This window comes from Euleptes europaea, chromosome 12 (assembly GCF_029931775.1).
Source record: "Euleptes europaea isolate rEulEur1 chromosome 12, rEulEur1.hap1, whole genome shotgun sequence".
In the NCBI taxonomy this organism is placed as follows: Eukaryota; Metazoa; Chordata; class Lepidosauria; order Squamata; family Sphaerodactylidae; genus Euleptes; species Euleptes europaea.
The window spans coordinates 67,601,023-67,624,292 of NC_079323.1; the positions used below are offsets into that span (position 1 = coordinate 67,601,023).

The 23,270-nt window shown below is 48.6% G+C and overlaps 1 protein-coding gene across 3 annotated transcripts in view; it reads right to left on the reverse strand.

Moving 5' to 3' along the window:
* Positions 1 to 23,046, reverse strand: part of KDM6A (lysine demethylase 6A) — a 334,756-nt gene extending 311,710 nt beyond the window's left edge. For all 3 annotated transcript variants that reach the window (XM_056858360.1, XM_056858359.1, XM_056858358.1), the window contains exons 1-2: positions 22,865 to 23,046; positions 22,539 to 22,602 (exon numbers count right to left, since the gene is read on the reverse strand). In XM_056858360.1, the coding sequence (XP_056714338.1) occupies positions 22,539 to 22,602; positions 22,865 to 23,019 (219 nt within the window). In that variant the 5' untranslated portion in view covers positions 23,020 to 23,046. The remainder of the gene's footprint in view (positions 1 to 22,538; positions 22,603 to 22,864) is intronic.
* Between the last annotated feature and the right edge of the window lie 224 nt (positions 23,047 to 23,270).

The following is a 23,270-nucleotide window of genomic DNA, read 5'->3' on the forward strand; positions in this document are numbered from 1 at the left end:
CATACACCGTATTTTCTACTTCTTTCACCTTCGTCGGTTTCGTAGGTTTTGCAGGAGAAACTGCGGGGGTCTGTGGGGACGTCCCATTCGCCGCAGACTGTGACCGGTTATTAGACAGGTCAAGAGGCGAGTCCAGGTTTAGCGCTGGGGTATCTTGGAGATGATCCCCGTCCGAAGATGGAGAAACGTCCCCCACTGGGGCACTTGTAATCCAGGACCCGGAGGGGTCTGCAGAAGTGGGAAGTGCAGAGGGTGTGGGCCATCCCGGTGCTGTACTGCGGGTGGCCGCGGTGCCTCTGCGTTGAGGTCGTCCCCGAGCCCGGGGCAATGCATTCGGTCGAGGGAGTTCCAGGCATTGAGGACATGCTGAAACAAAGTGGTTCGTTGCGCCGTAAACGAGGCAAGCTCCCCTTTGGAATCGGGATTCGTGATCTTGAGGGGGCCGCGCTGATCTCTGTGGGCAGGGAATGGAAGCTTCGGGGGGAGACTTCTGGCTTCCCCTCACCTTGGGTCGCTGACAAGGTAGTATCTCTGCCGAGCCGGCAAAAGAGATCTTCAGTTTGGGTGGTCTCCATGGAACTGGAGGTAGTACGGGTGCTGGTGTAGATCTAAGGAACGGGGCTCCTGGACTTTCTGGCGGTGGCAGGACGGGAGCTCTGGGGTCTCCTGGCGCGACAGGCACTGCTGGAGTTACTGGCAACATGGGCGCTCCGCCCAGAGGTGCCGCAGGTTGCTGCGGTTGAGCCTGATCAGGAGACCCTGGTTGTGGAGCTGGGACCGAGCCATCCGGTTCGGCTTGTATCTGCTGCAAGCAGTCGTTGTCGTGAAGCACAAAGTGCATTTGACCCTGCAAGTGGGCCACCCGTTCTAAGTGTTCCCGATCGTGCTGTCGGAGCAAAACCATATCCTTGCCCGCATCACCTAAGCGACGGGGCTGGCCGATGCGGAGGTTTGCAGTCCAGAGAGTTTCCTCATGGTGCAAGTCCTCTTTGGTCCCCTTACGATCAGCTAAAACTTGGTCCGCTTCAAGTTTGGTGGTCAGGGTCGTGGTCACTAGTGGCAGAGCTTCCTGCTCCCATGTCGAACTAGGTCCAGCTTGATCCGGAAGATACAGTTGCGGTTGGACCTGAACCGCTAAGGTCGCTGCGCTGACAGCAAAGACGGGGGTTGACAGCTTAGCAATTCCGGCCATTGAAGCGGTGGTCGAGGTCATTCCGTGGAAGAGCGCAACCATCCGTTTTGCCAGTGCTTTTAACCCGGCTCCGCACAACCGGGTCAGTTGAGCATCCTCCACTAGACTATCCGACACTAGGAGGTCGTGGCGGGCGCTGGCCTTCACGCTGCGCCCGTACAAGTCCAGTCAGGCAGCAACGTTCCACTTCTGCCCGATGAACGTTGTCTAGGGCGTCCTCAAAGGAAGGAGGAGATCCTTCCAGGGTTACGGCTCTGGGGAACAGATCCACCGGGATCGGGGCGAACCACACCGGGCTCACTCGGAGAGCTCCGTCGTAGCTCCCATCCGAGTGGCAGGCGAGCCACACGGGGCTCCAGCCACGGTAAACTCACTCAAAGAGCTTTGACTTAGCTCCCATCCGAGTGGCAGGCGAACCCTCCTGGGCTCCAGCCTGACTGATGGAAAGGGTGATGAAGGTGATAGCTGTCATAATGTCAGCTCTTGACCCATTGAACCAGAAATCACCACAGAGACAGTCAGAATCCAACCAGTTGGCTTTACTGGTCAAATAGGCATTACAGTGCATTAAGGATAAGATGACAGGTATGAGCTGTCTTGCTCAGTATTCAGAATTATAAGGCAGAGAAATGGCGGGAGATTACAAAGCATAAACAGAGCGTTATTTCCCAGGAGTGGCGTTCCCAGGCTTTGGTATGTGCAGCCATCCTTGAGGTCTGGACGGTTCAGCAGAGAAACGAAAGAAAACAACTGAACCGAGATAACAGCCTGACATCAGGGCGCTCTCCGAGTGAACCGTGACTACTGCTTCTTGGAGCCCTGGAGTCCTCCTCAGAGGATCCTACCCTCCTATGGGATGTAGTAGCTGAACTCTTTAGGACTAATTCAGAGATTTGCCGCTTGAGTGGACTGGTCCAGACGCAGTGGCGATCTCTAGTGAGGGTTCTCTGGATGTTAACGTTGGAGGATACTAATGCTTGTTTAGACCTCCAGGATTTTGATCAGTTGCTGGATGATGCCCGGCTGGCAACTGAGGACTTACAAATACTAACCAGTTTATTGGATAAGCTTATTGCCCGTGAGACTCTCTCATCCACGGCTCTAAGGCGTCCTGTCGCCTTGGGGGAAGGTACCATAGTGGGAGCAGCACCGGCAGGTTTTCCGTTGGTGCCCAATGCAGCTTACTGTCAAGCTGAAGCCAAGAGGATCGCCATCCAGACAGCCCTCCTCTTTGCAGATTGTACAAAGGATACCACGATAGCCACCTTGGCTCAACGTTTGATCCCGACGTTCGGGGCCGATGCACCCGCGGTCACGGTCCGAGTGCAACCATTGTTAGGTGGGGAGCCCGACCCCCTACTCACGCTCCTGGAAACGGAACTTTTACAGCACATTACCGCAGCTGCCGCTCTGAGACTTGAAAACGCACAGGCTCTCGCGGATAGGGAAGCTGCTGAAGCGGCTAAGGCGGAAGCCGAGGCTCAAGCCGCAAGGGACAAAGAGCAGCAGTTGGCTGCGGATCGGGCGCGGACAGGCGGCCGCCCCAAAGACTCCGGACGGAGCGGTCCTCCATTTGGTCTGTCGTTTCCCCCGGTATTTGCCCCGTCGCGCACGACCCAACGCGCACGCCGCCTCGCAGAACGACGCCAAGACTCCGAGGAGTCTGAGGAAGGGGACTTGTATGGGGACAGTTCTCAATGGGCCACAAGTTTTCGGACAAGCAAACCTCATCGTACAGGTGGCCCGGGTGAGGACGTTCACCTGTTACGAGCTCAGAATCGGGAGCTATCTGGCCGTGTAGATCAACTCCAGGAGCTAATGGAACGCTTGCTTCAGGACAACAGGCAGTTACAGCAGGCCCTGACAACCCCGGCACAACCCGTTCCACAGGGGGCCGCAGTACCGGTTCAACAGGGAGTGCCAGCCCAGCCACCCGCTTATGTGCCTGTTCAACCCGGTTCCCGGAGGTCCCGTTTTACCTGCACCCAGGGCACCCGTGCAACCGGGCCAACCCATGCCCGGTCCTTGGAAACAACTCAAATTGAAAACTACTTACGATGGATCTCTCGAAACCCTGCCCTGTTTCTTGCATCAGGTAGACAGCTATATGCGAGAACAAGGACAGTTCTTCCCTACAGAGGACAGCCGGGTTCGCTATGTGGCTTCCCTTTTGACAGGTAAAGCAGCCGACTGGATGGTCCTCCAGTTCGACACCCGATCCCGCTCTATCCGTTCCCTCAACAATTTCATGACTGCCTTACGGAGGAGGTTTGAGGATCCCTTTCTGGGGGAACGAGCCAAAGCGGAGCTTCTACAACTAAGACAAGGCTCTACTCCAGTTCGAGAGTTTGCCGATGAATTCCAGAGACTAGCAAGCAGAATTGTGGGCTGGCCCGAAGCCACCCTAATTCACCATTTCAGGGAAGCCTTACACCCTGACATTCTGAACTGGTCGTATATGCGGGGTGATCCCGACACCCTCGAAGATTGGATTCTATTAGCCGAGGAGGTGGAAAGCCGCCGGTGCTTTATTTCCCTTGTCCGCCAAAGAAACAAGGAGAAAAGCGTCCAAAAACCCCAGCCCAAGGCACCACTCCCCAATCCACAGAAGCCCGCGCGTCCACCCCCGGATCGCGAAACACGGTTTCAAAGAGGAGCTTGCCTCACTTGTGGGGAACTGGGCCACTTTGCGGCAGTCTGCCCACATCGCCCTGAACCCTTTCGCCCCAGCATGGCAACCCGAGCTCGAGGACGACCTCAACGCAGAGGCACCGCGGCCACCCGCAGCGCCGGGGAGACCCACACCCTCTGCACTTCACGTTGAGGACTCATCTAACCTTCCTACATCGAGTGACCCCGCCGGGTCCCGGATTACAAATGCCCCATTGGGGGACAACTCTCCTTCTTCTGACGAAGAGAACCCATGGGATCCTCCAGCTCTGAACCTGGAAACCCCCCCTTGATTTGTCAAAAAACGGCTCCGGTCTGTGGTGAGTGGACCCCTGCAGAATCTCCTGCTAAACCGAAAGCTCCCACCAAGGTGAAGGAAGTGGAAACCACCGTTTATGTGGACGCAGTTTTACAACACTATAAAGGTGGTCCCCAACTACCCGTTAAGGCACTCATTGACTCCGGTTGCGGTCGCACTCTAATCAATGAGGCCACTTTTGCAGCACTTAAAGTCAAATCCGAGGCTTTACCAGCCCCCGTCCAATTTGCCCAAATGGACGGAAGCCATTTCAAGGCGGGCCCAGTTGATCATCGTACTACAGGGGTGGCGATGGGTATTGGCTCCCACTGGGATCAAATAGACTTTACCATAGCCCCTATCCGATTTGAAGTGGTCCTGGGAATTAACTGGATTAAAGGTCATAGTCCCAGTATAGACTGGGAGACGAACACTATCTCCTTTGCCAACCCCAAATGCGATTAGCACCGACAGCAAGTCGCGGTGCTGTCTCCACCCGCTCCAGCATTAACCTCCGATGTCCCATCACCGCCGTCCCTACCTGATGTATACCAGGACTTTGCGGATGTCTTTAACATTAAAGAATGTGATGCCTTACCCCCCCACCGGGCCACTAACTGTACAATTGAGGTGGTGAAGGACTGCACATTAACCAAGAGTAAGATTTACCCTATGAGCGCTTCCGAGCGCACTGTACTACGGGACTTTTTGGACAAAAACCTTGCCAGAGGGTTCATTCGCCCATCGAATGTTCCCAACTCACCCCCCCTTTTTTCGTCCGAAAAAAGGAGGGTGACCTGCGTCTATGCATCGACTTCCGAAAGCTCAATGCAGTTACCCAAGCCAACGCCTACCCTATACCGCTGATTTCAGATATTTTGGGGCAGTTGCAGGAGGGACGTATATTCTCCAAGTTGGACTTAGTAGAAGCCTACTACCGCGTCCGTATCCGCGAGGGAGACGAACCCCTCACTGCCTTCTCTAGCTGTTTTGGAATGTTTGAATTCCTTGTGATGCCTTTCGGGTTAAAAGGGGCCCCGGGGGTCTTCATGCAACTCATCAACGAAATCCTCCACGATTTACTGTACCGCGGGGTGGTGGTTTATTTAGATGACATTCTTATTTATTCAAAAACCATGGATGAGCATGTCGCTCTGGTCCGAGAAGTTCTGCAGCGCCTGCGCAATCACCAACTCTTTGCAAAGTTGGCTAAATGCGAATTTCATCAGAGCAAAATAACGTTCCCTGGATATATAATCTCCCACCATGGCCTTAGCATGGACCCGGCCAAGGTCCAATCCGTCCTCGATTGGACCCCTCCCTCCAACCGCAAACAAGTACAACAGTTTCTAGGTTTTGCTAATTTCTATCGCGGGTTCATCCCTAACTTCGCCCAAGTGGCGCTGCCCATCACCGACCTGCTGAAAACAAAGGGTAAAGGAAGCTCGGCTACGTTACCCTCCGCTAAGATACTGTGGACTGATCAATGCCAGGCCGCTTTTGTAGCCCTCAAACGCCTTTTCACTTCGGAGCCCGTGCTACGGCACCCAGACCCGAATCAAATGTTCATTGTGCAAGTCGATGCCTCTGACGTGGCTATGGGAGGGGCCCTTCTCCAAAGAGGACCAGATGGTCTCCTTCACCCTTGCGCTTCTCAAAGAAGTTTGCGCACTCCCAATTGAACTGGCCCATTTGGGAGAAAGAAGCATCGGCTGTTCACCATGCACTTACTCTGTGGCGACAATTCCTGGAGGGGTCTAAAGTATCCTTTGAAGTCTGGACCGATCACAAAAATCTAGCTGCCCTCACGGGAACCCATAAATTGTCCGCGAAACAACAGCGTTGGGCGGATTTCTTTGCTCAGTTTCGTTTCGTCCTGAAGCATGTCCCTGGAAAACAAAACGTTCTCGCAGATGCTCTCTCCCGACTGCCTCAGTACCCGGTGAAACTCGATCGGCCAACAGACTCTTTATTTACGCCCGCGCAAAGAGAAGCCCTACCCGTGCTGGCTGTACAAACCCGATCCCAAACACTGCCCCCACAACGGAAGCACGCAGTGGCCGACGCACCAACTCCTCCAACCCAACCGGCCGCCAAGCCCCCTGCAGTCAGCGCACCACCGCACGTAAGCGCTTCCCCCTCGTCGACCCCCATTTCTGCTCCTGCTTCCTGCTCCTGTAAAACAGGGGGGGGTTCCCGTCTCCGAGTCTTTTTTAAATTCCCTTCGGGCACAATGCCTAATGGAACGCTCCGCTCAAACCCTGCCTCCCGATGTAATCGAACGAGGAGGTTGTTGGTACAAAGACTCGAAATTATACGTGCCCAAAACGCTCCGAAAAGAAGTCTTACATTTGGCTCATGGAGTAAAAACAGCTGGACACTTTGGGTTCCTAAAGACCCTTCACCTGTTGCGCAGGCAGTTCTGGTGGGGGGGAATGCGTTCTGACATTGACTCTTTCATTCGCAGCTGTCCTGTTTGCGCCACGGTCAAACGATCTCAAGGCAAGCCCCCAGGACTACTGCAACCACTTGAAATACCCAGCAAACCCTGGGAAGTGATTGCTATGGATTTTATGACGGATCTCCCTCTCAGCGGGGGGAAAACTGTTATGGGTTATCACTGACTTATTTTCTAAGCAAATACATTTGGTTCCATGTGCGGGGATCCCCTCCACACAGAAGTTGGCCCGCCTCTTCGTGTCACATGTCTTTAGACTACATTCGTTTCAGCGCAAGATAATCTGCGCCCGCGGAAGTAGTTTCGTTGCTAAGTTTTGGAAAGCTTTTCTCAAATTGGTGGGGGTGGAACAAGGGTTGTCTAGTGCATACCATCCCCAAACGGATGGTCAAACTGAACGTGTCAATGCTGTATTCGAATGTTATTTGCGCTGTTATGTAAATTACCACCAAGATGACTGGGTAGAACTGTTGCCTTTTGCAGAATATGCCTACAATAATGCTGTACATCAATCCACAGGTTTCAGCCCGTTTTATGCGGTGTATGGACAGGACTTCGGTCCTATCACCCCTGTAGAAGGATCAGAGGGGGAGGGGGATGCCGACATTGCCTCATGGGCTCACACCCTCTGTACAACATGGCCCTGGCTGATTAGCAACCTGGATCGAGCCAAGCGCAAATACAAGGCACAGGCTGACAAGCATCGTTCCCCAAATATGGACCTGTAAGTGGGTGACCTGGTATACCTTTCCACCAAGAACCTGCGCTCCACCCGTCCTTGCCATAAGCTCAGTGCTAGATACATTGGCCCATTTCCCATCACCCGCCTCATAAATCCTGTCACGGTGGAACTGTCTCTCCCCAAAACTCTGAGGCGTGTGCACCCCGTTTTCCATGTCAGCCTTCTAAAGCCCCATGTTGCTTCCCCACAATGGCACCCGGAGCCGCCTCCTGAACAACCCATAATGGGGGAGGGGAGGAACATTTCGAAGTCTCCAAAATCCTGGATTCCCGCATACACCATGGGGCCTTGCAATACCTGATCCGCTGGAAACACTTCCCCCCTGCCTATGACGAGTGGGTTCGCGCGCGGGATGTCTCCGCCCCCAAACTCGTCAACGCCTTTCACGATGCCTACCCGGACAGACCAGCCCCCTTGCCAGATGGGAGGGGGACTTAAGGGGAGCAGGATGTCAGGCTGTTATCTCGGTATAGATGTTTCCTTGCATTTCTCTGCTGAACCGTCCAGACTCAAGGACGGCTACACATACCAAAGCCTGGGAACGCCACTCCTGGGAAATAATGCTCTGTTTATGCTTTGTAATCTCCCGCCGTTTCTCTGCCTTATATTTCCAAATAACGGGCAAGACAAGCCATAGCTGTCACCTTGCCTTCCATGCACTGTATTGCCTATTTGACCAGTAAAGCCATCTGCTTGGAATCTGATTGTCTCTGTGGTGATTTCTGGTTCGATGGGTCAAGAGCTCACATAATGTTGTCTGTTCTTATGAGAACATGGTGGTTCCTTACCGTGTCTGTGAACTTCCAAAGGGCTAATTTGACTGCTCTGAGCTCCAGTAGGTTGATGTGGAGCTGTGTCTCTTGTTGTGACCAGCAGCCTTGGGCTATCTGGTCGCCCATCGTGGCCCCCCAGCCTGAGAGGCTGGCGTCCGTGAATATCTGAATAGGGTCCTCGTGAATGTATTGTGTGGACTTGCGGAGGTTGGACGGGTTGGACCATCAGTGAAGGCTGTGACTGACCCTGGGGGGAATAGGAATTCTTTTGATCTTTTTCCGTGTTATGTCTAGTTGGTGAGGGTTCAGAAGCCACTGTAGTGGGCGTGAATGGAATCTGGCCCATGGCACTATTGCGATGCAGGAAATCATGTGACCCAACAGGGCAGCTAGGGACATGAGCAGGGCGGACTTTAACTTGGCCATATTGCGGGCCAGGGAGGTCAGTTTCTGTAACCTTTCCTGAGGAAGGGACAAGGAATTGTTTTTTGAATTGATTTTGGCTCCCAGATGTGACATGAATTGAGATGGGCGCAGGGAGCTCTTGTGAAAGTTTATAAGATACCCATGTTCCTGAAGGAGCTGGGTTACTCTGTCTGTGTGTAAACGAGAAAGATCTGGTGTTGGTGCACAGATCAGGATGTCGTCCAGGTACGGGTGTACCTGGATCCCCTCCTGTCTGAGGCAGGCTATGATGGTTACCAGCGTCTTTGTGAAGACCCTCGGGGCAGAGGTCAGGGCGAATGGCAGGGTCTCAACTGGTAGTGTTGGTTTGCATAGGCGAATCTGAGGAAGGGTCTGTGTGATGGGTGGATTGGAATATGGAGGTAGGCCTCCGTAAGGTCCACCGCCGTCATAAAGGTGCCAGGGAGTAGAGATTCCACTATGGATTTCACCGTTTCCATACGAAAATGTCGACGGGCCATCTCCTGTTGACGTATTTTAAATCTAGGATAGCCCTCCAGTCCCCGTTCTTTTTCGAGACTGTGAAGAAAATGGAATATACTCCCTGGCCCCTTTGATGGCTGGGGACTGACTCTATGGCTTTGATATGGGTGAGATGTTGGATGGCTGCTAGTGTCCTTGAGTGTTTCCCTTTCTTGAAGGAAATTGGGGAATGTATGAAACGGTCCCTTGGCCAAGAAGAAAACTCCAGGAGGTAACCATTGGTTATAATTTGAGATACCCACTTGTCTGGATTGGACATCGTCCATCTTGTTGCAAACTCCTGAAGTCTCCCCCCCACCTGAATGTGATTGGCGTCACTGAGGGGTATTTTTTGCTAATCGTTCTCCTTTTTCCGGTCTGGGCTGGAACCCTTGAGGTCTGGAAAATCTGCCTCCCCTGCGAAAGGATCTAGTATTGCTCCAGGATCCCCTGTTAGGACCCCAAGATCCTCTCCTGAATTCGGTCCTGAATCTAGGTGTAAGTTTGGAGGAACGAAAGGAAGGAAAGGAGGAGGGACGGTTGTCCCTTTTGAGTTTCGTTGGGACAACTTGCTTTTTGTCTTTCGTTTCTATGAGAATACTATCCAGTTTCTCACCAAAAAGGCGTCCCTCCTTAACAGGGTATGCCATGAGGGAGGTTTTAGCTTTGAAGTCGGCTGGCCATGTCCTGAGCCAGAGGCCCCTTCTAATTGAGGTAACCGATGCCATTGATCTTGCTACTGAGGACATGGTATCGAGGGAGGCATCAGCCATTAAGGAAATTGCACTATGAACCCTTTCTAGGCCCCCAATGGCCCTGAGGTTCTCTTCTGGAACCAGTTGGAGAATCTTTTTTACCCATAAATAGGAGGCCCTGGCAAAAATAGATGTAGTCGCGCTGGCCTGGATAGCCATGGCCGATGCCTCATGGGCTTTTCTTGTTAGGTAATCCAACTTTCTATCAAGTTGGTCTCTCAAACATCCCATCCCATCTTCTGGAACCAAACCAGGCGACTGCAGGTCCAGGACTGGGGCATCCACCAAAGGGAGCTTTAACATTGTCATGGCATGTGGTGCCAGATTGTATAGTTTTCTGATATTAGGAGGCAGTTGCCTATTAGGTACTGGGTGTTCCCATTCGTCTCTGACTGCATTGATAAAAAATTCTGGGAATGGGACAGAGTTAGAAATTGGTTTTGGCCTGGGGAAACATTCCTTGACACCTTTCTTTAATTTGGACTTAGGTTCATCGGGTTGATCCGCATCCTCATTGAGGTCAAGGGCGAGGATGGCCTTGGACAATAGGGCTTGATATTCCTCCCCCGAGAACAGTCTATTTTGCTGGTCTGACTCCTGGGGGGGGATCTTCGTCCGAGTCAAATTCGCCTTCCTCTTTTTCCGCTTCCTCATAGTCTACTGAGGAGATAGGGGATTTAGAGGTTTCTATTTGTGATTCTCTATTCTCAGAATATTTTGCCTTCATGGCTGCTTTAGTGGGCCATGTAGAGTTTCTGGTGTTAATAGGTGTATTGGGATCAAGGACTGCCTCAGCAGAGGTAGTGGGCTGGGACTGAGTGGGCTGTGGCTGAGCTAAACAGTCAGGATTAATCCCATAGGGTCCCAATCCCATTGGAGGAGGAAGGCGAGCCTGGAAAGATTGAAAGGCCTGCCACTGGCGTTGTAAGGCATAGTTAATAAGCTCATCAGCGTTTTGCCAAGATAAAAAATGGCTGCCCTCCGCCACCTGTGTGTGGGGGGTGCCAACTCCCGCTGGAAATGATCCCGTTGCCGCCACATTACCAGGTCCCGAAGGAGGGGGTGCAGCCGCCGCCGCGGTCGCAGCCGATTCCCGCACTCTGCAGGGTTGTCCGGGAAGCCTTGGGGAAGAGTCGGGTGATTTGCACCCGGCTTTCAGCCCGGCGGAAGGCTTGCCGCCGCGCCGCCGCTTTTTGGTGCCCAGCTGCGGTAGCGCGGCTTTTCGCGCCTTTTTAATTTTGGGCTGAGCCACGGACGACTCAGCTGTGAGGGTCTCTCCCGGTTCGGCTGCACTCCCTAATGGTCCACCTGGGTGGCCGTTGGGAGAACCGGAGCCCTTGGGGATGGATTGGACCAGTCCCCTCTGAAAATCCTTCTCAGAGAGAAGGTCGTCTTCTCGGACTAAAATGGCGTTGGCCATTTTGAAAATTAACTTGGGTCCCGACGGGGAAGGAAGGAGGGGACGAAGGAATAAGGAGAGAAGGTAGAAGGGGACTGGAACAAAAAGAACAAGAGAAATGAGGACGCACAAAGGATTGAGACAAATAGGGAAGGTAATCTAATCCTAAAAACTATCCTACTAGAGACTTGGCACGGAGCTGAGCGAAGTTGCCTGCTCTACCTGGATAGGCAGGACGGAAACTGGGTTCCTCAGGCTGTTTTCCCGCCAAGGGATACAGGAAGTCAAAGTTTTTTCAGTCCTGCCTACCCGGATGGAGAGGAAAACAACCCGCAGCTCAGGATGCCCTTGCCTCAGGGGAGAATCACCTTCCCTTCCCCACCCCACAACAGACACCCTGTGAGGTAGGTGAGGCTGAGAGAGTGTGACTAGCCCAAGGTCACCCAGCTGGCTTTATGTGTAGGAGTGGGGAAACTAATCCAGTTCATCAGATTAGCCTCCACCTGCTCATGTGTAAGAGTGGGGAATCAAACATGGTTCTCTAGATCAGACTCCGCAGCTCCACACCACCACTCTTAACCACTACACAACACTTACTCAGATTCCTCAAGAAAGACCCCTGCACTGCAGACACCTGTTGACAATGTTCCAGCAATGCCAGAGGCCACCCTTCCAAAGCCAGTTTAAATTAAAACAGAGGTTGAGTTGCAAATTTTTGAGATCTTCTCTCCTAATCTAAGTACCTTTCCCAAAGCTGGCAATTTTAGGTAGGTTGCCATATTAGGCTGCAGCAGCAAAATACAGCAGAAGTCTAGAGGCATCTTAAAGTCTAGAGGCATCCATCTACCTGTTCACATGCCCCTTTTTGTGGTTCCAGGTCTTACATGGCATGTAAATAAGCAGGAATAGACTGAGAAAAAGGCTTGTGTAAGAGAGAATTATCTTCCTCATATGCCTCTCTGCCCACTCAATCGAAGGTCAAAAAGGATATATGATTAATAATAAGGGTTCTTTCTCCACTTGCGTCCTTCACATGCTTTTCTCCCAGTCTTCCACCTTTCATTCAGTGAATGGGAACTGTGACTAAATTTACCAGCAGTACACAGTGATGGGAGTACAGTCTCCCATTCCCAACTTTAAATGATTTACTGGTTGGATCAAGTGACAATCAGGGATTTACAAGAGCCAAAGAAGGTGTTTATATGCTTAAGGGAACTATGAGAACAACAGTAGCATGTGTTTTCTCTTTCCATTTTATCTACTGATCATCCCACAACAGAGAAGGCCAACTCCTTGAAAACCTTCCCTAGTTAATTGTGGGAACAGATGGTACAGAAGCCTCATGAACTTTTCACAAGACCTAAGCACTTTCCTTGGATCATAGTTCCAAGATTCTCTGAGATCTATGACTGGTAACAGAGAAACCAAAGGAAGGCTTACACAAAATAAGTTAATCCTTTTCATAAAAAGTTGACCTGTACTTAACTTTTCAATTAATTCGGATTCCTCCATTGAACATCTTACAAGAAACTGTTTAGTACGATTTAAGCTTAATACTATCTTAAACTTTCAACAGTTTGCCAAGCAAATCAGAGCTCCAAATATTCACAACATTGTTGCACTGTACTAGTCAATAACAAAAACCTTTAAACTTTTAAGAGGAAACTCAGAACGTCCATGAACAATTCAGACCTAATAATCACACAATACCGTATGTCTATAAAATTAAATGAAGTACACATTACAATAGATCATATATCATTTTTCATTCGTCAAACAGGAACACAGACAATATTGATTTAAGTGTTAAAGTTGTTTCAAAGGAACTGATGATCACAGAGATTTAAACTGTGGCTATCTGAAACTATACTCAAACTAAATACAGGGAAATAATGATTCTAAAAATGATGCTCCCAACTATCTAAAAGATGCAGCTTTGCAAAAGTCATATGCCAAATATTTAAATATCAAATTATTTAAATAAGTCAGTACAGTATTTACTCTGTATTGTAATGAACACATGAAGCTGCCTTATAAAGTACTAAATCCAACCACTGGTCTATCAAGATCATTATTGTCTACTCTGATTGGCAGAAGTTCTCCCAGGCCTCAAAGAAGTCTTCCACGTTACCTATTTCCTGATCCTTTTAGCTAGAGACAAAACCTGGGATCTTCTGTATGCAAAACAGATACTCTTCCCTGAACCACAGCCCTTCTCCAATGTAAGGCATAAAAGCTTTTTTTCTGAGACAAGAGATTCTCTGTCAACACACAATACCACCTGACTCCTCATTTGGCTCCCAGACATTACAAGATCCCTAATACCTGAGAAAAAGTCGCCAGTATCCAAGAACCAGATTCAAACTGCAATCAAAGGCAGAGAAGTTAATAATGTAATTTAGAAATGTTGTAAGCCACTTTGAGGACCTTATGATTGAAAAATGGGATATAAACCTAGTGACGGTCTGAAGTAAGTGATTTATGGGCTGCATTGTTAACGGACATTTATGCATGGTCGCTTTACCCTTCTTTATTCCCTGTTTCAGCCCGGATCAATTTTTTCAGTATGCACGTTACCTCATTCCTTGGAAGCTCAAAGCTGTTTCAACGCAAAACGAACCCGGCTTTTCACATTCCTCTTCTGGCCCGAATTAAACCTTTCACCCTGGCTCATTCCGGAGTCACAGAGCATGCATGCTGTGTTCTCAGGTTGAGCTTCGCCCCACCCTTTTCTAAACCCCTCTTCAAGGCAGCATGCAGATAGCCAAACAGGGGAAGCACAGAAGATAGGTTTCTCTCACAGCCAATCACGAAGCAGTGTGTAAAGAGGCAGGGATTCAAGTGCTTCCTGCTATGCCGGAGCTCTTTCTGAGCAAAAGAAAGGCTTTTTAAAAACGAGGCTTGGATTTCTCCCCCCCCCCCCGGCATCTTTCAGATTGCTCCATTTTTTGTTTTTTGTTCTTATAATGCTTTTTTATGCAGCAGTTGGGTCTGGGAGGAAAGAGATCTTCTCTCAGGGTGAGTACTGCGAAGTCAGCCAATTACAGAGCAGCATTTAAAGGGGTGGGACTTGACTTGAACTCGGGAGACTGCTTTTCTGTATTCATGCCTCCATTAGCACACAGTTTCACCCCTGATCATTCCAGACAATGCATACAGTTTCCCCCAACCCAGGTTACTTTGATCCTGGCTGAAACGGGGAATAAAGGAGGTTAAAGTGACCATGCATAAATGACCAACTACAACTATATGAGTTAAATTAGGCCCCAGCCCAAAGAGCCATTCACAGAGGTCTGCATGAGTACTGAGGCTTCTGAGTCCATTTTCCAAAAAACTAAATGCAACAAAAATTACCACACACATACCCATAGAAGCAGCTATGCTGCTGGAGAAAGAGCAAGAAATGCAGGATTATAACCTGAAAGAAGATAATAGAAGTTTATATGGACTTTTTTTACAAGGCAGGAATTCAATTTACATAGGAAGGTGACTATCTGTGTTCTAAAAAATATTCCTAAAGAAGAACTCATAGGGCACCATTGGGCACCATTGGCTTTATTTCTCTATCTTCAATGCTTCCAAGTGATTTTATGAAGCAGGATTCTTTTTATTTCTTTCAGACCTCAGCAAATAGCAAAAAAAAAAAATTAACCCAGAAGTGCTTCTGAATAGGCACAATAAATTAGAGATGAGCATTCTGCTAAATTACCAGGATGAAATGAAGATGGATATTTGGTATTCGTTAGAAGGGGAAGACTGTTCTGAAACTGCTGTGGACCTGAAATAAAAGTGGAAAGGCAAAGACTATATTGGTTCTCGTAGGTTATCCGGGCTGTGTAACCGTGGTCTTGGTATTTTCTTTCCTGACATTTCGCCAGCAGCTGTGGCCGGCATCTTCAGAGGAGTAACACTGAAGGACAGTGTCTCTCAGTGTCAAATGAAAGATACTGTCCTTCAGTGTTACTCCTCTGAAGATGCCGGCCACAGCTGCTGGCGAAACGTCAGGAAAGAAAATACCAAGACCACGGTTACACAGCCCGGATAACCTACGAGAACCAATGAACTCTGACCGTGAAAGCCTTCGACAATATTTTGCAAAGACTACTTCACAATATATACTACTATGAATTTGAGAAGTTACAGATAATAGTAAAGCACCTACATCTAGATATTCATTTTAGCTGCAGTCTTCAAGTAGACTTGTACCCCTCCTAAGAGCATCACTAAATCTGCAACCCTTTCCATGGAAGTAAGGCTTATTTTTTAGTAAATATCCAAATGATTGGGCTGCATACCTACAGTCATTAGCCTGCTACTTGTAGGTTTCAGTGAAACCAACTGAACTTTCATCCATGCTAAAAGACACACATTATCTAATAATTCCTATCATATGCATTTGTAAAATCACAAACTAACATCTAGAAATGAATAAACTCAGAGTAAAAATCTCTATATAAACTACAGCATCCCAAATATCAAAATTTTACCAATGTATTAGGTGTAGGTTTATGAGCCCTGGTCCCAGCCTGGTGGAATAGTCTTCCTAATGACATCAAGGCCCTGCAGGACCTTTACGAATTCCGCAGGGCATGTAAAACAGAGCTATTCTGCCAGGCCTATAATTGAGAGCAGCCGCAAGTTGTCCATCGTTGCTGGCCTCCCCACTACTGTCATTGGTGGGAGTTTGCCTGCTTGTCCAGCCCACAGTGGCTACTACGTTCTTACGCCATCTTGCTTTATAGTTGTTATAATTGTTGGGTTTTAAATTAATGTTTTATGATTTTATGTGATTTTAAAGGTTGTTACCTGCCCTGAGCCCAGTCGAACTGGGAATGAGGGTGGGATAAATATAATAAAGAAATTCATAAACTATTTTAAAAACACTACCTAGCATTTTCTCACTAACTTCATTCAAGATAAGCCATATTATATACATCCAGTGGACCAGCTGCTGCCTGTATAACAGAAAATGAAAATCTCAAACTCACTCAATCCTAGCAGAGGCATTAACAGAACATACTTCACTCCATGTTATTTGGTTGTAAATAAGACTTCCCATTTAAAAATTGGTGTAACATGTCACAACTGTGATACTGAGTACTGACAACAAGATAACTGAGGGTTGAGTAAAAATGCATTTACCAGGACTATAGGTGACAACGTCTGCTCACTCACACATATAGGTATGTATGGATAAAACATCACTCACACACCTTTAGCGACATGCTGTTGATAATATATTTATGTATGCCTGGGAGGACATGGGAGGTCTCACCCTTACACAGATAAAACACAGCCATATTAACAGTCATATATGCCCAAAATCCATTCTCACATACAGTGAATGCTAACTTAAACCTACTTTTTAAAATACAAACACTAACAGATACCATCATAGAGAATGCCAACATACGAACATTGTTAATACGCCAGTCAATTATGTAAATAATTTTTATACTAGAACTTCCTATATTAAATGTGCATGGGGTGCATTAATCCAGTGAAATGATGCACTCACCACTGTGTTTCATCAATAAACACTTAATTTAATTCTCAGAGGCTATGGCATTCTAAAGGTAAAGGTAGTCCCCTGTGCAAGCACCAGGTCGTTCCTGACCCATGGGGTGACGTCACATTAACTAGGCAGACTATGTTTATGGGGGTGGCTTGCCAGTGCCTTCCCCAGTCATCTACACTTTACCCCCAGCAAGCTGGGTACTCATTTTACCGGCCTCGGAAGGATGGAAGGCTGAGTCAACCTTGAGCCGGCTACCTGAAACTGACTCCCATTGGGATCGAACTCAGGTCGTGAGCAGAGCTTTTGACTGCAGTACTGCAGCTTACCAGTCTGAGCCACAGGGCTCTTTATGGCATTCTACTAATACAGATATTCTCCAGAATACAGCACAACACAAAACAAGCTGCTATTGGAAAAATAGTAGCTTGCTGTCCCCCAGTACGCAGAGTTACTATACCAGAAGATGCTCCCTGTACACACCCACCCAAGACTAAGCACAGGCCAGGAAGTAACAGTAAACAGCCTGCCCCATACTTTAACACAGAAGCAGATGCTCTAACCTATCCCAAAGTAGGATATTGGGAAACTGTTTCCAATAATTTTTTTATTCTATACACATTTCAAATGAATAGGCTCCTGGGAAAATTTAAAGCAAACACAACTGATATAATCATACTAGTACTTTACTTAATTCAAGTTTAATCAGAGACATAAACTTGTATTCGCTCCTTTCTCTTGAGGAATATTAGCCTGATTTTATCCTGCATGGGAACATCAGAGCAGAAGTATGTAAAGCATAGCTTAAGCATTTCACTCTACTCCTCAATTCAAACAATAACATATGCCCAATTTCAACAGAGGTAATACTACTTCTCATAAGAAATTGCCACTCACTTCATCACTATGCACCTAAAAATGATAAATGGGCACCTTCTGAGACAATACTAACAGCAGCATTGATGCAATACTATTTATTTATATAGAAAGAGTGATTTGGGAAAAAACAATAGTCTCAGAATGACCACCACATCATGAACGATCTACATGACACTGCAAGATCATTTGACCAAGGATCTGTAAGAATGACCTTAAAAACTACAAGCCAGATCTCAAGATTATCACAGATCCAGGAAATACCTAGCAGGAAAACTCTAGAAAATCTAACTTAACATGATTGTAGAGCTGATAAAAAGGAAACAGACTGAATGTTGTATGCAACTTAGGGTTCCCATTGGTGGGGAAAGTGGAGTATAAAGTCGGTAAATACACTAAATGAACTGTTTGGATTTTGCCCTTTAAAAGGGGGAGAAGGATTGGGACCAAGTGGTTTTCCACAGCAAAAAAATTTTTTAATTGCCATCAAGTCACAGCTGACTTACAGCGACCCCCTAGAGTTTTCACGGCAAGAGACGTTCGGAGGTGGTTTGCCACTGCCTGCTTCCGCATGACCCTGGTATTCTTTAGAGGTCTCCCATCCAAATACTAGCCAGGGTCAGGGCTGAGAGTGTGTCACTGGCCCAGGGACACACATCAAGCTTCCATGGCATGAGTGGGGATTTGAACCTGCGTTTCCCAGGTCCTAGTCCGCCACCTTAACCACTACACCACGCTGGCTCTCTCCATATCTATTACTTAAGACAAACAAGAACCTGCAAGGACTTGGGGGGGGGGGGCATCTCATTTCCCTCTACACTACTATTTTCTCTTTCACTTCAATGAAAGCCATCATAGCTTTTCCTTTTCCTGCTTCCTTCTCTCCTTCCCACCCGCAAAGCCATCTTTTATCTACCCCATCTTTAGCTTTCCCTCCTTCCCTCCCCCTGGCAGCCTCTCTCTGGGAAATGTCTGGCCAAGTTATGTGGTGCCAACTGCTGGACCAGGTCCAGATGCACAGTGGGGAAACCACAAGGACTTGTATGGGGCACCTCATTTTCCCCCATCTCTCCTTCACACTATTTCTGCTTTCCCTCATCCTGGCACCTTGCATAACCCTTTCCCTGCTTCCTTCTCTCCTGCCCACCCATCAACCAACCAACATTTTATCTGCCCTCCCATCTTCAGCTATATTTATTATTTAATTAATTCACTTATACCTTGCATTTCTCCAGTTGCACCCAAAGCAGCTTACAACATTCTCCCCTCCTTCATTTCATCCTCACAACAACCCTGTGAGAAGGGAATGAAAAACGTGGGAATGAAAAACCAAGAAAAGGGGCCTTCGCCCAGCCCAGCCCCCCTCAAAGGGAGAGAGAAAAGAAGAAACAGCCTCCCTAACCAATTGGCTCCACCTAAGGCAGGCTGATCCAAAACCCACCTCACATGAGGAATGGATGGGCCGCCTTGGGCACTGCCTCCCCCCCCCCATGGGCCAGACTCAGCCCATCCATCACAGGGCTTGCCCAGCTGGGGGGAGGGCACCAGACCGGGGGGGGGGTTGTCCTGGTGCTCTTAATAACCAATCTGACCCTGCCTTTAAGGTAAGTTAGGCTGAGAATGTGTAACTGGCCCAAGGTCACCCAGTGAGTTTCCATGGCAGAGTGGTGATTTGAGGTCCTAGTCTAGAACTGTAACCACTACCCCACACTGGCTTTCAAGGGCTGGCTGCTGTGGAACAGTAGCAAGCAGCCAGGCCTGAGTGAGTCATATTGAGGATGGTGCCGAGTTGTTTTCTGTTGCCCAAGAAGGTCGGACCAGAACCAACGGGTTGAAATTAAATCAAAAGAGTTTCCGTCTAGACATTAGGAAGAATTTTCTAACAGTCAGAGCGGTTCCTCAGTGGAACAGGCTTCCTCGGGAGGTGGTAAGCTCTCCTTCCCTGGAGGTTTTTAAGAAAAGGTTAGATGGCCATTTGTCAGCAATGCTGATTCTGTGACCTTAGACAGATGATGAGAGGGAGGGCATCTTGACCATCTTCTGGTCACTAGGTGTGGGGGGGGAGGTAGTTGTGAATTTCCTGCATTGTGCAGGGGGTTGGACTTGATGCCCTGGTGGCCCCTTCCAACTCTATGAGTCATGCAAGTAAGGTGGTAGCAAGCTGCCTGGTGGTTGCTGTTGGGCCTGACCCCAATGATTCCTCCCTCAAAGGCCAAAACAGCCCTGGAAAGGACCTTGCCCCCACCCGCCTTTTACTGACAGAAACCAATCCTAGCACAGTGGCAAAACTGTTGTGGTTGCTAGCAACAGCCACTGAGGATATTCATTTCTTAAAGCTACAGACACTCTTTTTGCTAGCCCCCTCCCCATTATCTGTTTTGAATTTCTGATTTTTCTGCAAACCACAAGCACTTTTGAGGTTTGGGGAAAGATCTGACTTGTCTGTTCATGGCTCCAATCTCTAAATTTAAGTATTCCCAAATTTGGCCAGGTTGAGAATTAAATATATTGATTATTATTAGCAGTATTATCTAAAAATGAGGGCCCATAAGATTAATGGTACAAGAATACTTTCATGGGAGTAAGCTCCACTGAAAAGACTTGAGTAGGATTCTGAGCAGACCTGTTTAGGATTGCTTAACTACCTACACTTCAAAATAACTAAGGGCAGTTAGTGTACTAGCTATGATCTGACAGCAATTCTGTTGCTGCACTCTTGATTATTTTTGAGTATTCTAAGCAGCTCTGTTGCTCTGGTTCTTGAACATCTGAATCATAATCTTTTCCTGTCTAGGATCTAAGAAACACATTAGTTTGCAACTACCTCTTATCTAGCAACTAACACAACTGCCATTTTTGCCTCCTAGTAATCTGTTCTAATGTCAGTCTTAATTCCTTAAGGCCTGGGACATCACTCATCCAATGGAACAGAACACCCATTTGTTGTAAGTTTAACTGCCCTGGTTTGTTCCTATTTAACTATCATTCAATCCATGCTTTACATATTCAAAAACAGCTATCAAAGTCATTAAAACAGGAACAAGATCACATTATATACTGCTATCAAAGCAACATTTTACGATTTCTGAAGTTCTGTTTAAAAGAACTAAAAACCCAAGTCAATTGCTTCCGATGCTTCCACATTACAAATAAGGCGTAAGCACACTCAAAGCATACCAAGAGCAGAACTTCATCTCATAAACATCATAAGATCCCAAGCCTACCACTGTATACAACCAGATGGCTAAAGGTACATATGGGTAAAGAAATGCATGTAAGGAATAAACATGGAACACTTATGACAGTCCACTAAAAGTATATTAGTACTTAAAAAATAAGAAGTCACAATCCCACAAATATTTTTGACTGTTCTTACTGACAGGTTGAGTTCTTACATTTTTAACTAAATAATCTTCCTGTACTCTCATTTCTAAACTATTTTCATATCTAAAATCTATTAATATACAAACCTTTGACCAATGACCAATATGCCAGAAGTTGTACATTAAAATTAATGTATCTAGTGCATACAAGATCCAACGTCTTTCAAAAGCTGCCTATTTTAAACTGGAGGTAAAGCCTTACTATGTAATATGTAACAATTTCTCAGAAAGTTAAATTGTCACATCTATGCTCTATGGCCTTTGTCAGACACTTATGTGTGTGTGTAAAGTGCCGTAAAGTCGCAGCCGACTTATGGCGACCCCTTTTGGGGGGTTTCATGGCAAGAGACTAACAGAGGTGGTTTGCCAGTGCCTTCCTCTGCACAGCAACCCTGGTATTCCTTGGTGGTCTCCCATCCAAGTACTAACCAGGGCTGACCCTGCTTAGCTTCTGAGATCTGACGAGATCAGGCTAGCCTGGGCCATCCAGGTCAGGGCTCAGACACTTATAGATAACCAGTTAAATATGCTACAGGTAGATAATGTTAACCCCCAAGCTCTGCAAATAAACTATTCTACTTTAGCAAATTAAGGGAAAGGAGGAATCTTTTGATACAAGTACAATTAGTCCATGCAGCTAGCTGCTGAAAGCAGTACAGATCAGCTCATGTACATATTCATTCCTACTATTTATTTCCCTGTTTACCTCCTCCCACCCTGCTTTTTCTCCTCCCTATCTGGCCATCTTGGAGGACAGCAGCAGCCATTCTTAAGTAAATGACAGGACCAAGAACTTTTAACAAGCAAAAATTTTCTTTAGCTACTCAGGTGTGAAACAACTTTTCCCATTCCAAAGAAACAGCAAAAGGAGATGCCCCCCCCCACACACACACACACACAAACCAAGAGAGAAACACTCACTGAAAGAAGTTTGCAGGTTTGAAAGATCACAAAGAGTAAACAAATTACTTTGCCACCGGTTCCTGAACACTATGGAAAGAAAAGGACCACATTTCTGCAAGTCCTCCTGATTAAATGGAATCAGGAATGGTGATTCAGTAAAGTCCATCTCCCAGGATAACAGGAAAAGGACGAAGGCCGGGAGAAAGTCCAGGGTGGCAAATAAGTAACGCCCCATCTCCAGAGCTTCTCCCGATTATTCACAAAGGTTGCTTCCAGCTGGAGAGATCCAGGCCTGGTGCACAGAGGCTCTCACCCGCCTGCTTTTGGGACAAAGCCCAGGAAGTGATCAAAGAGTTCGCCACCCTGAGCACCTGGTGGTTGGTGGGTGGGAAGGAAGGAAGGAAGCGCACCTCTGGCCAGAGGTGGTTGGCAGAGTAGCTGGAGAAAGCCATTCCCACCCGCAAGCCAAGAAAGGTGGTGGTCAAGGCGGGTCGGGCCAGCTGCTCCACTGCCGGGCGCTGAGGTCGCGGTGTGACCGTCCGATGCCTCTGGCTCTACCTCCACGAACACACACAGCCACACACGCGGGGGGGGGCGACGGTGGCTCCCTCGTCGGTGGCCTCCTCCCCCACCCCCAGCCCCCTTACCTTTAACAGCAAGGCCTTCGTTCTGGCGCCATCTTCATGAAGCCTCAGAAATCCGAAGAGTCGGCTGCAAGCAGGCAGAAAGGGGGGGGGCGAGAGACAGGGGGGGTTGAGGGGAAACAGCCACGTTAGCCCGAGTGATCCCCGCCCGACACATTCGCGCTCTCGCTCTCGCTCTCGCTCGCTGGCAGCGGCACAGGCCGCGCTCCGGCCCAGGAGCAGCACCGCTCGCTGGGCGGCTGGCCGGGCTGCCTCGCGCCCCCGCTCGCACTCACTCTCCTCTCACCCAGCCCGGGCGGGCCGCGAGCCGGAGGCCGCCGTTCGGGTACCTGTCGAGGCCGGAAAGGACTTCTCTTTCCCCCGCTGTCAGGCTGGCGAAGTCCTCCTCGCTCTGGCCGCTCGCTTTCCCCGCCGCCATTTTCTTTTCCTCATCACCGAAAGAAGCAGCAGAGGCGGCGGCGAGCGACACTCCACACGATTTCATGGAAACGCAACGTAATTAACTCACGGTCGCGAGCCGAGCCCCCCGCCTCCGCCCCCCCGCGCGCCCCAACGCCCCCTCCCCCAGTGCCGGGCGGGGTGCCCGACACACACCACCACAACTTTTATTACAACAACAACAGCCGGCAGGAGGGAGGGGGGGAAGCCCCGCGGCTCGGAGGAGGGAGGGAGGGAGGGAGCCCCAGCGCTGGAGACTGGGGGGGGAGCAGGAGGGGGAGGAGAAAGAGGAGGAGG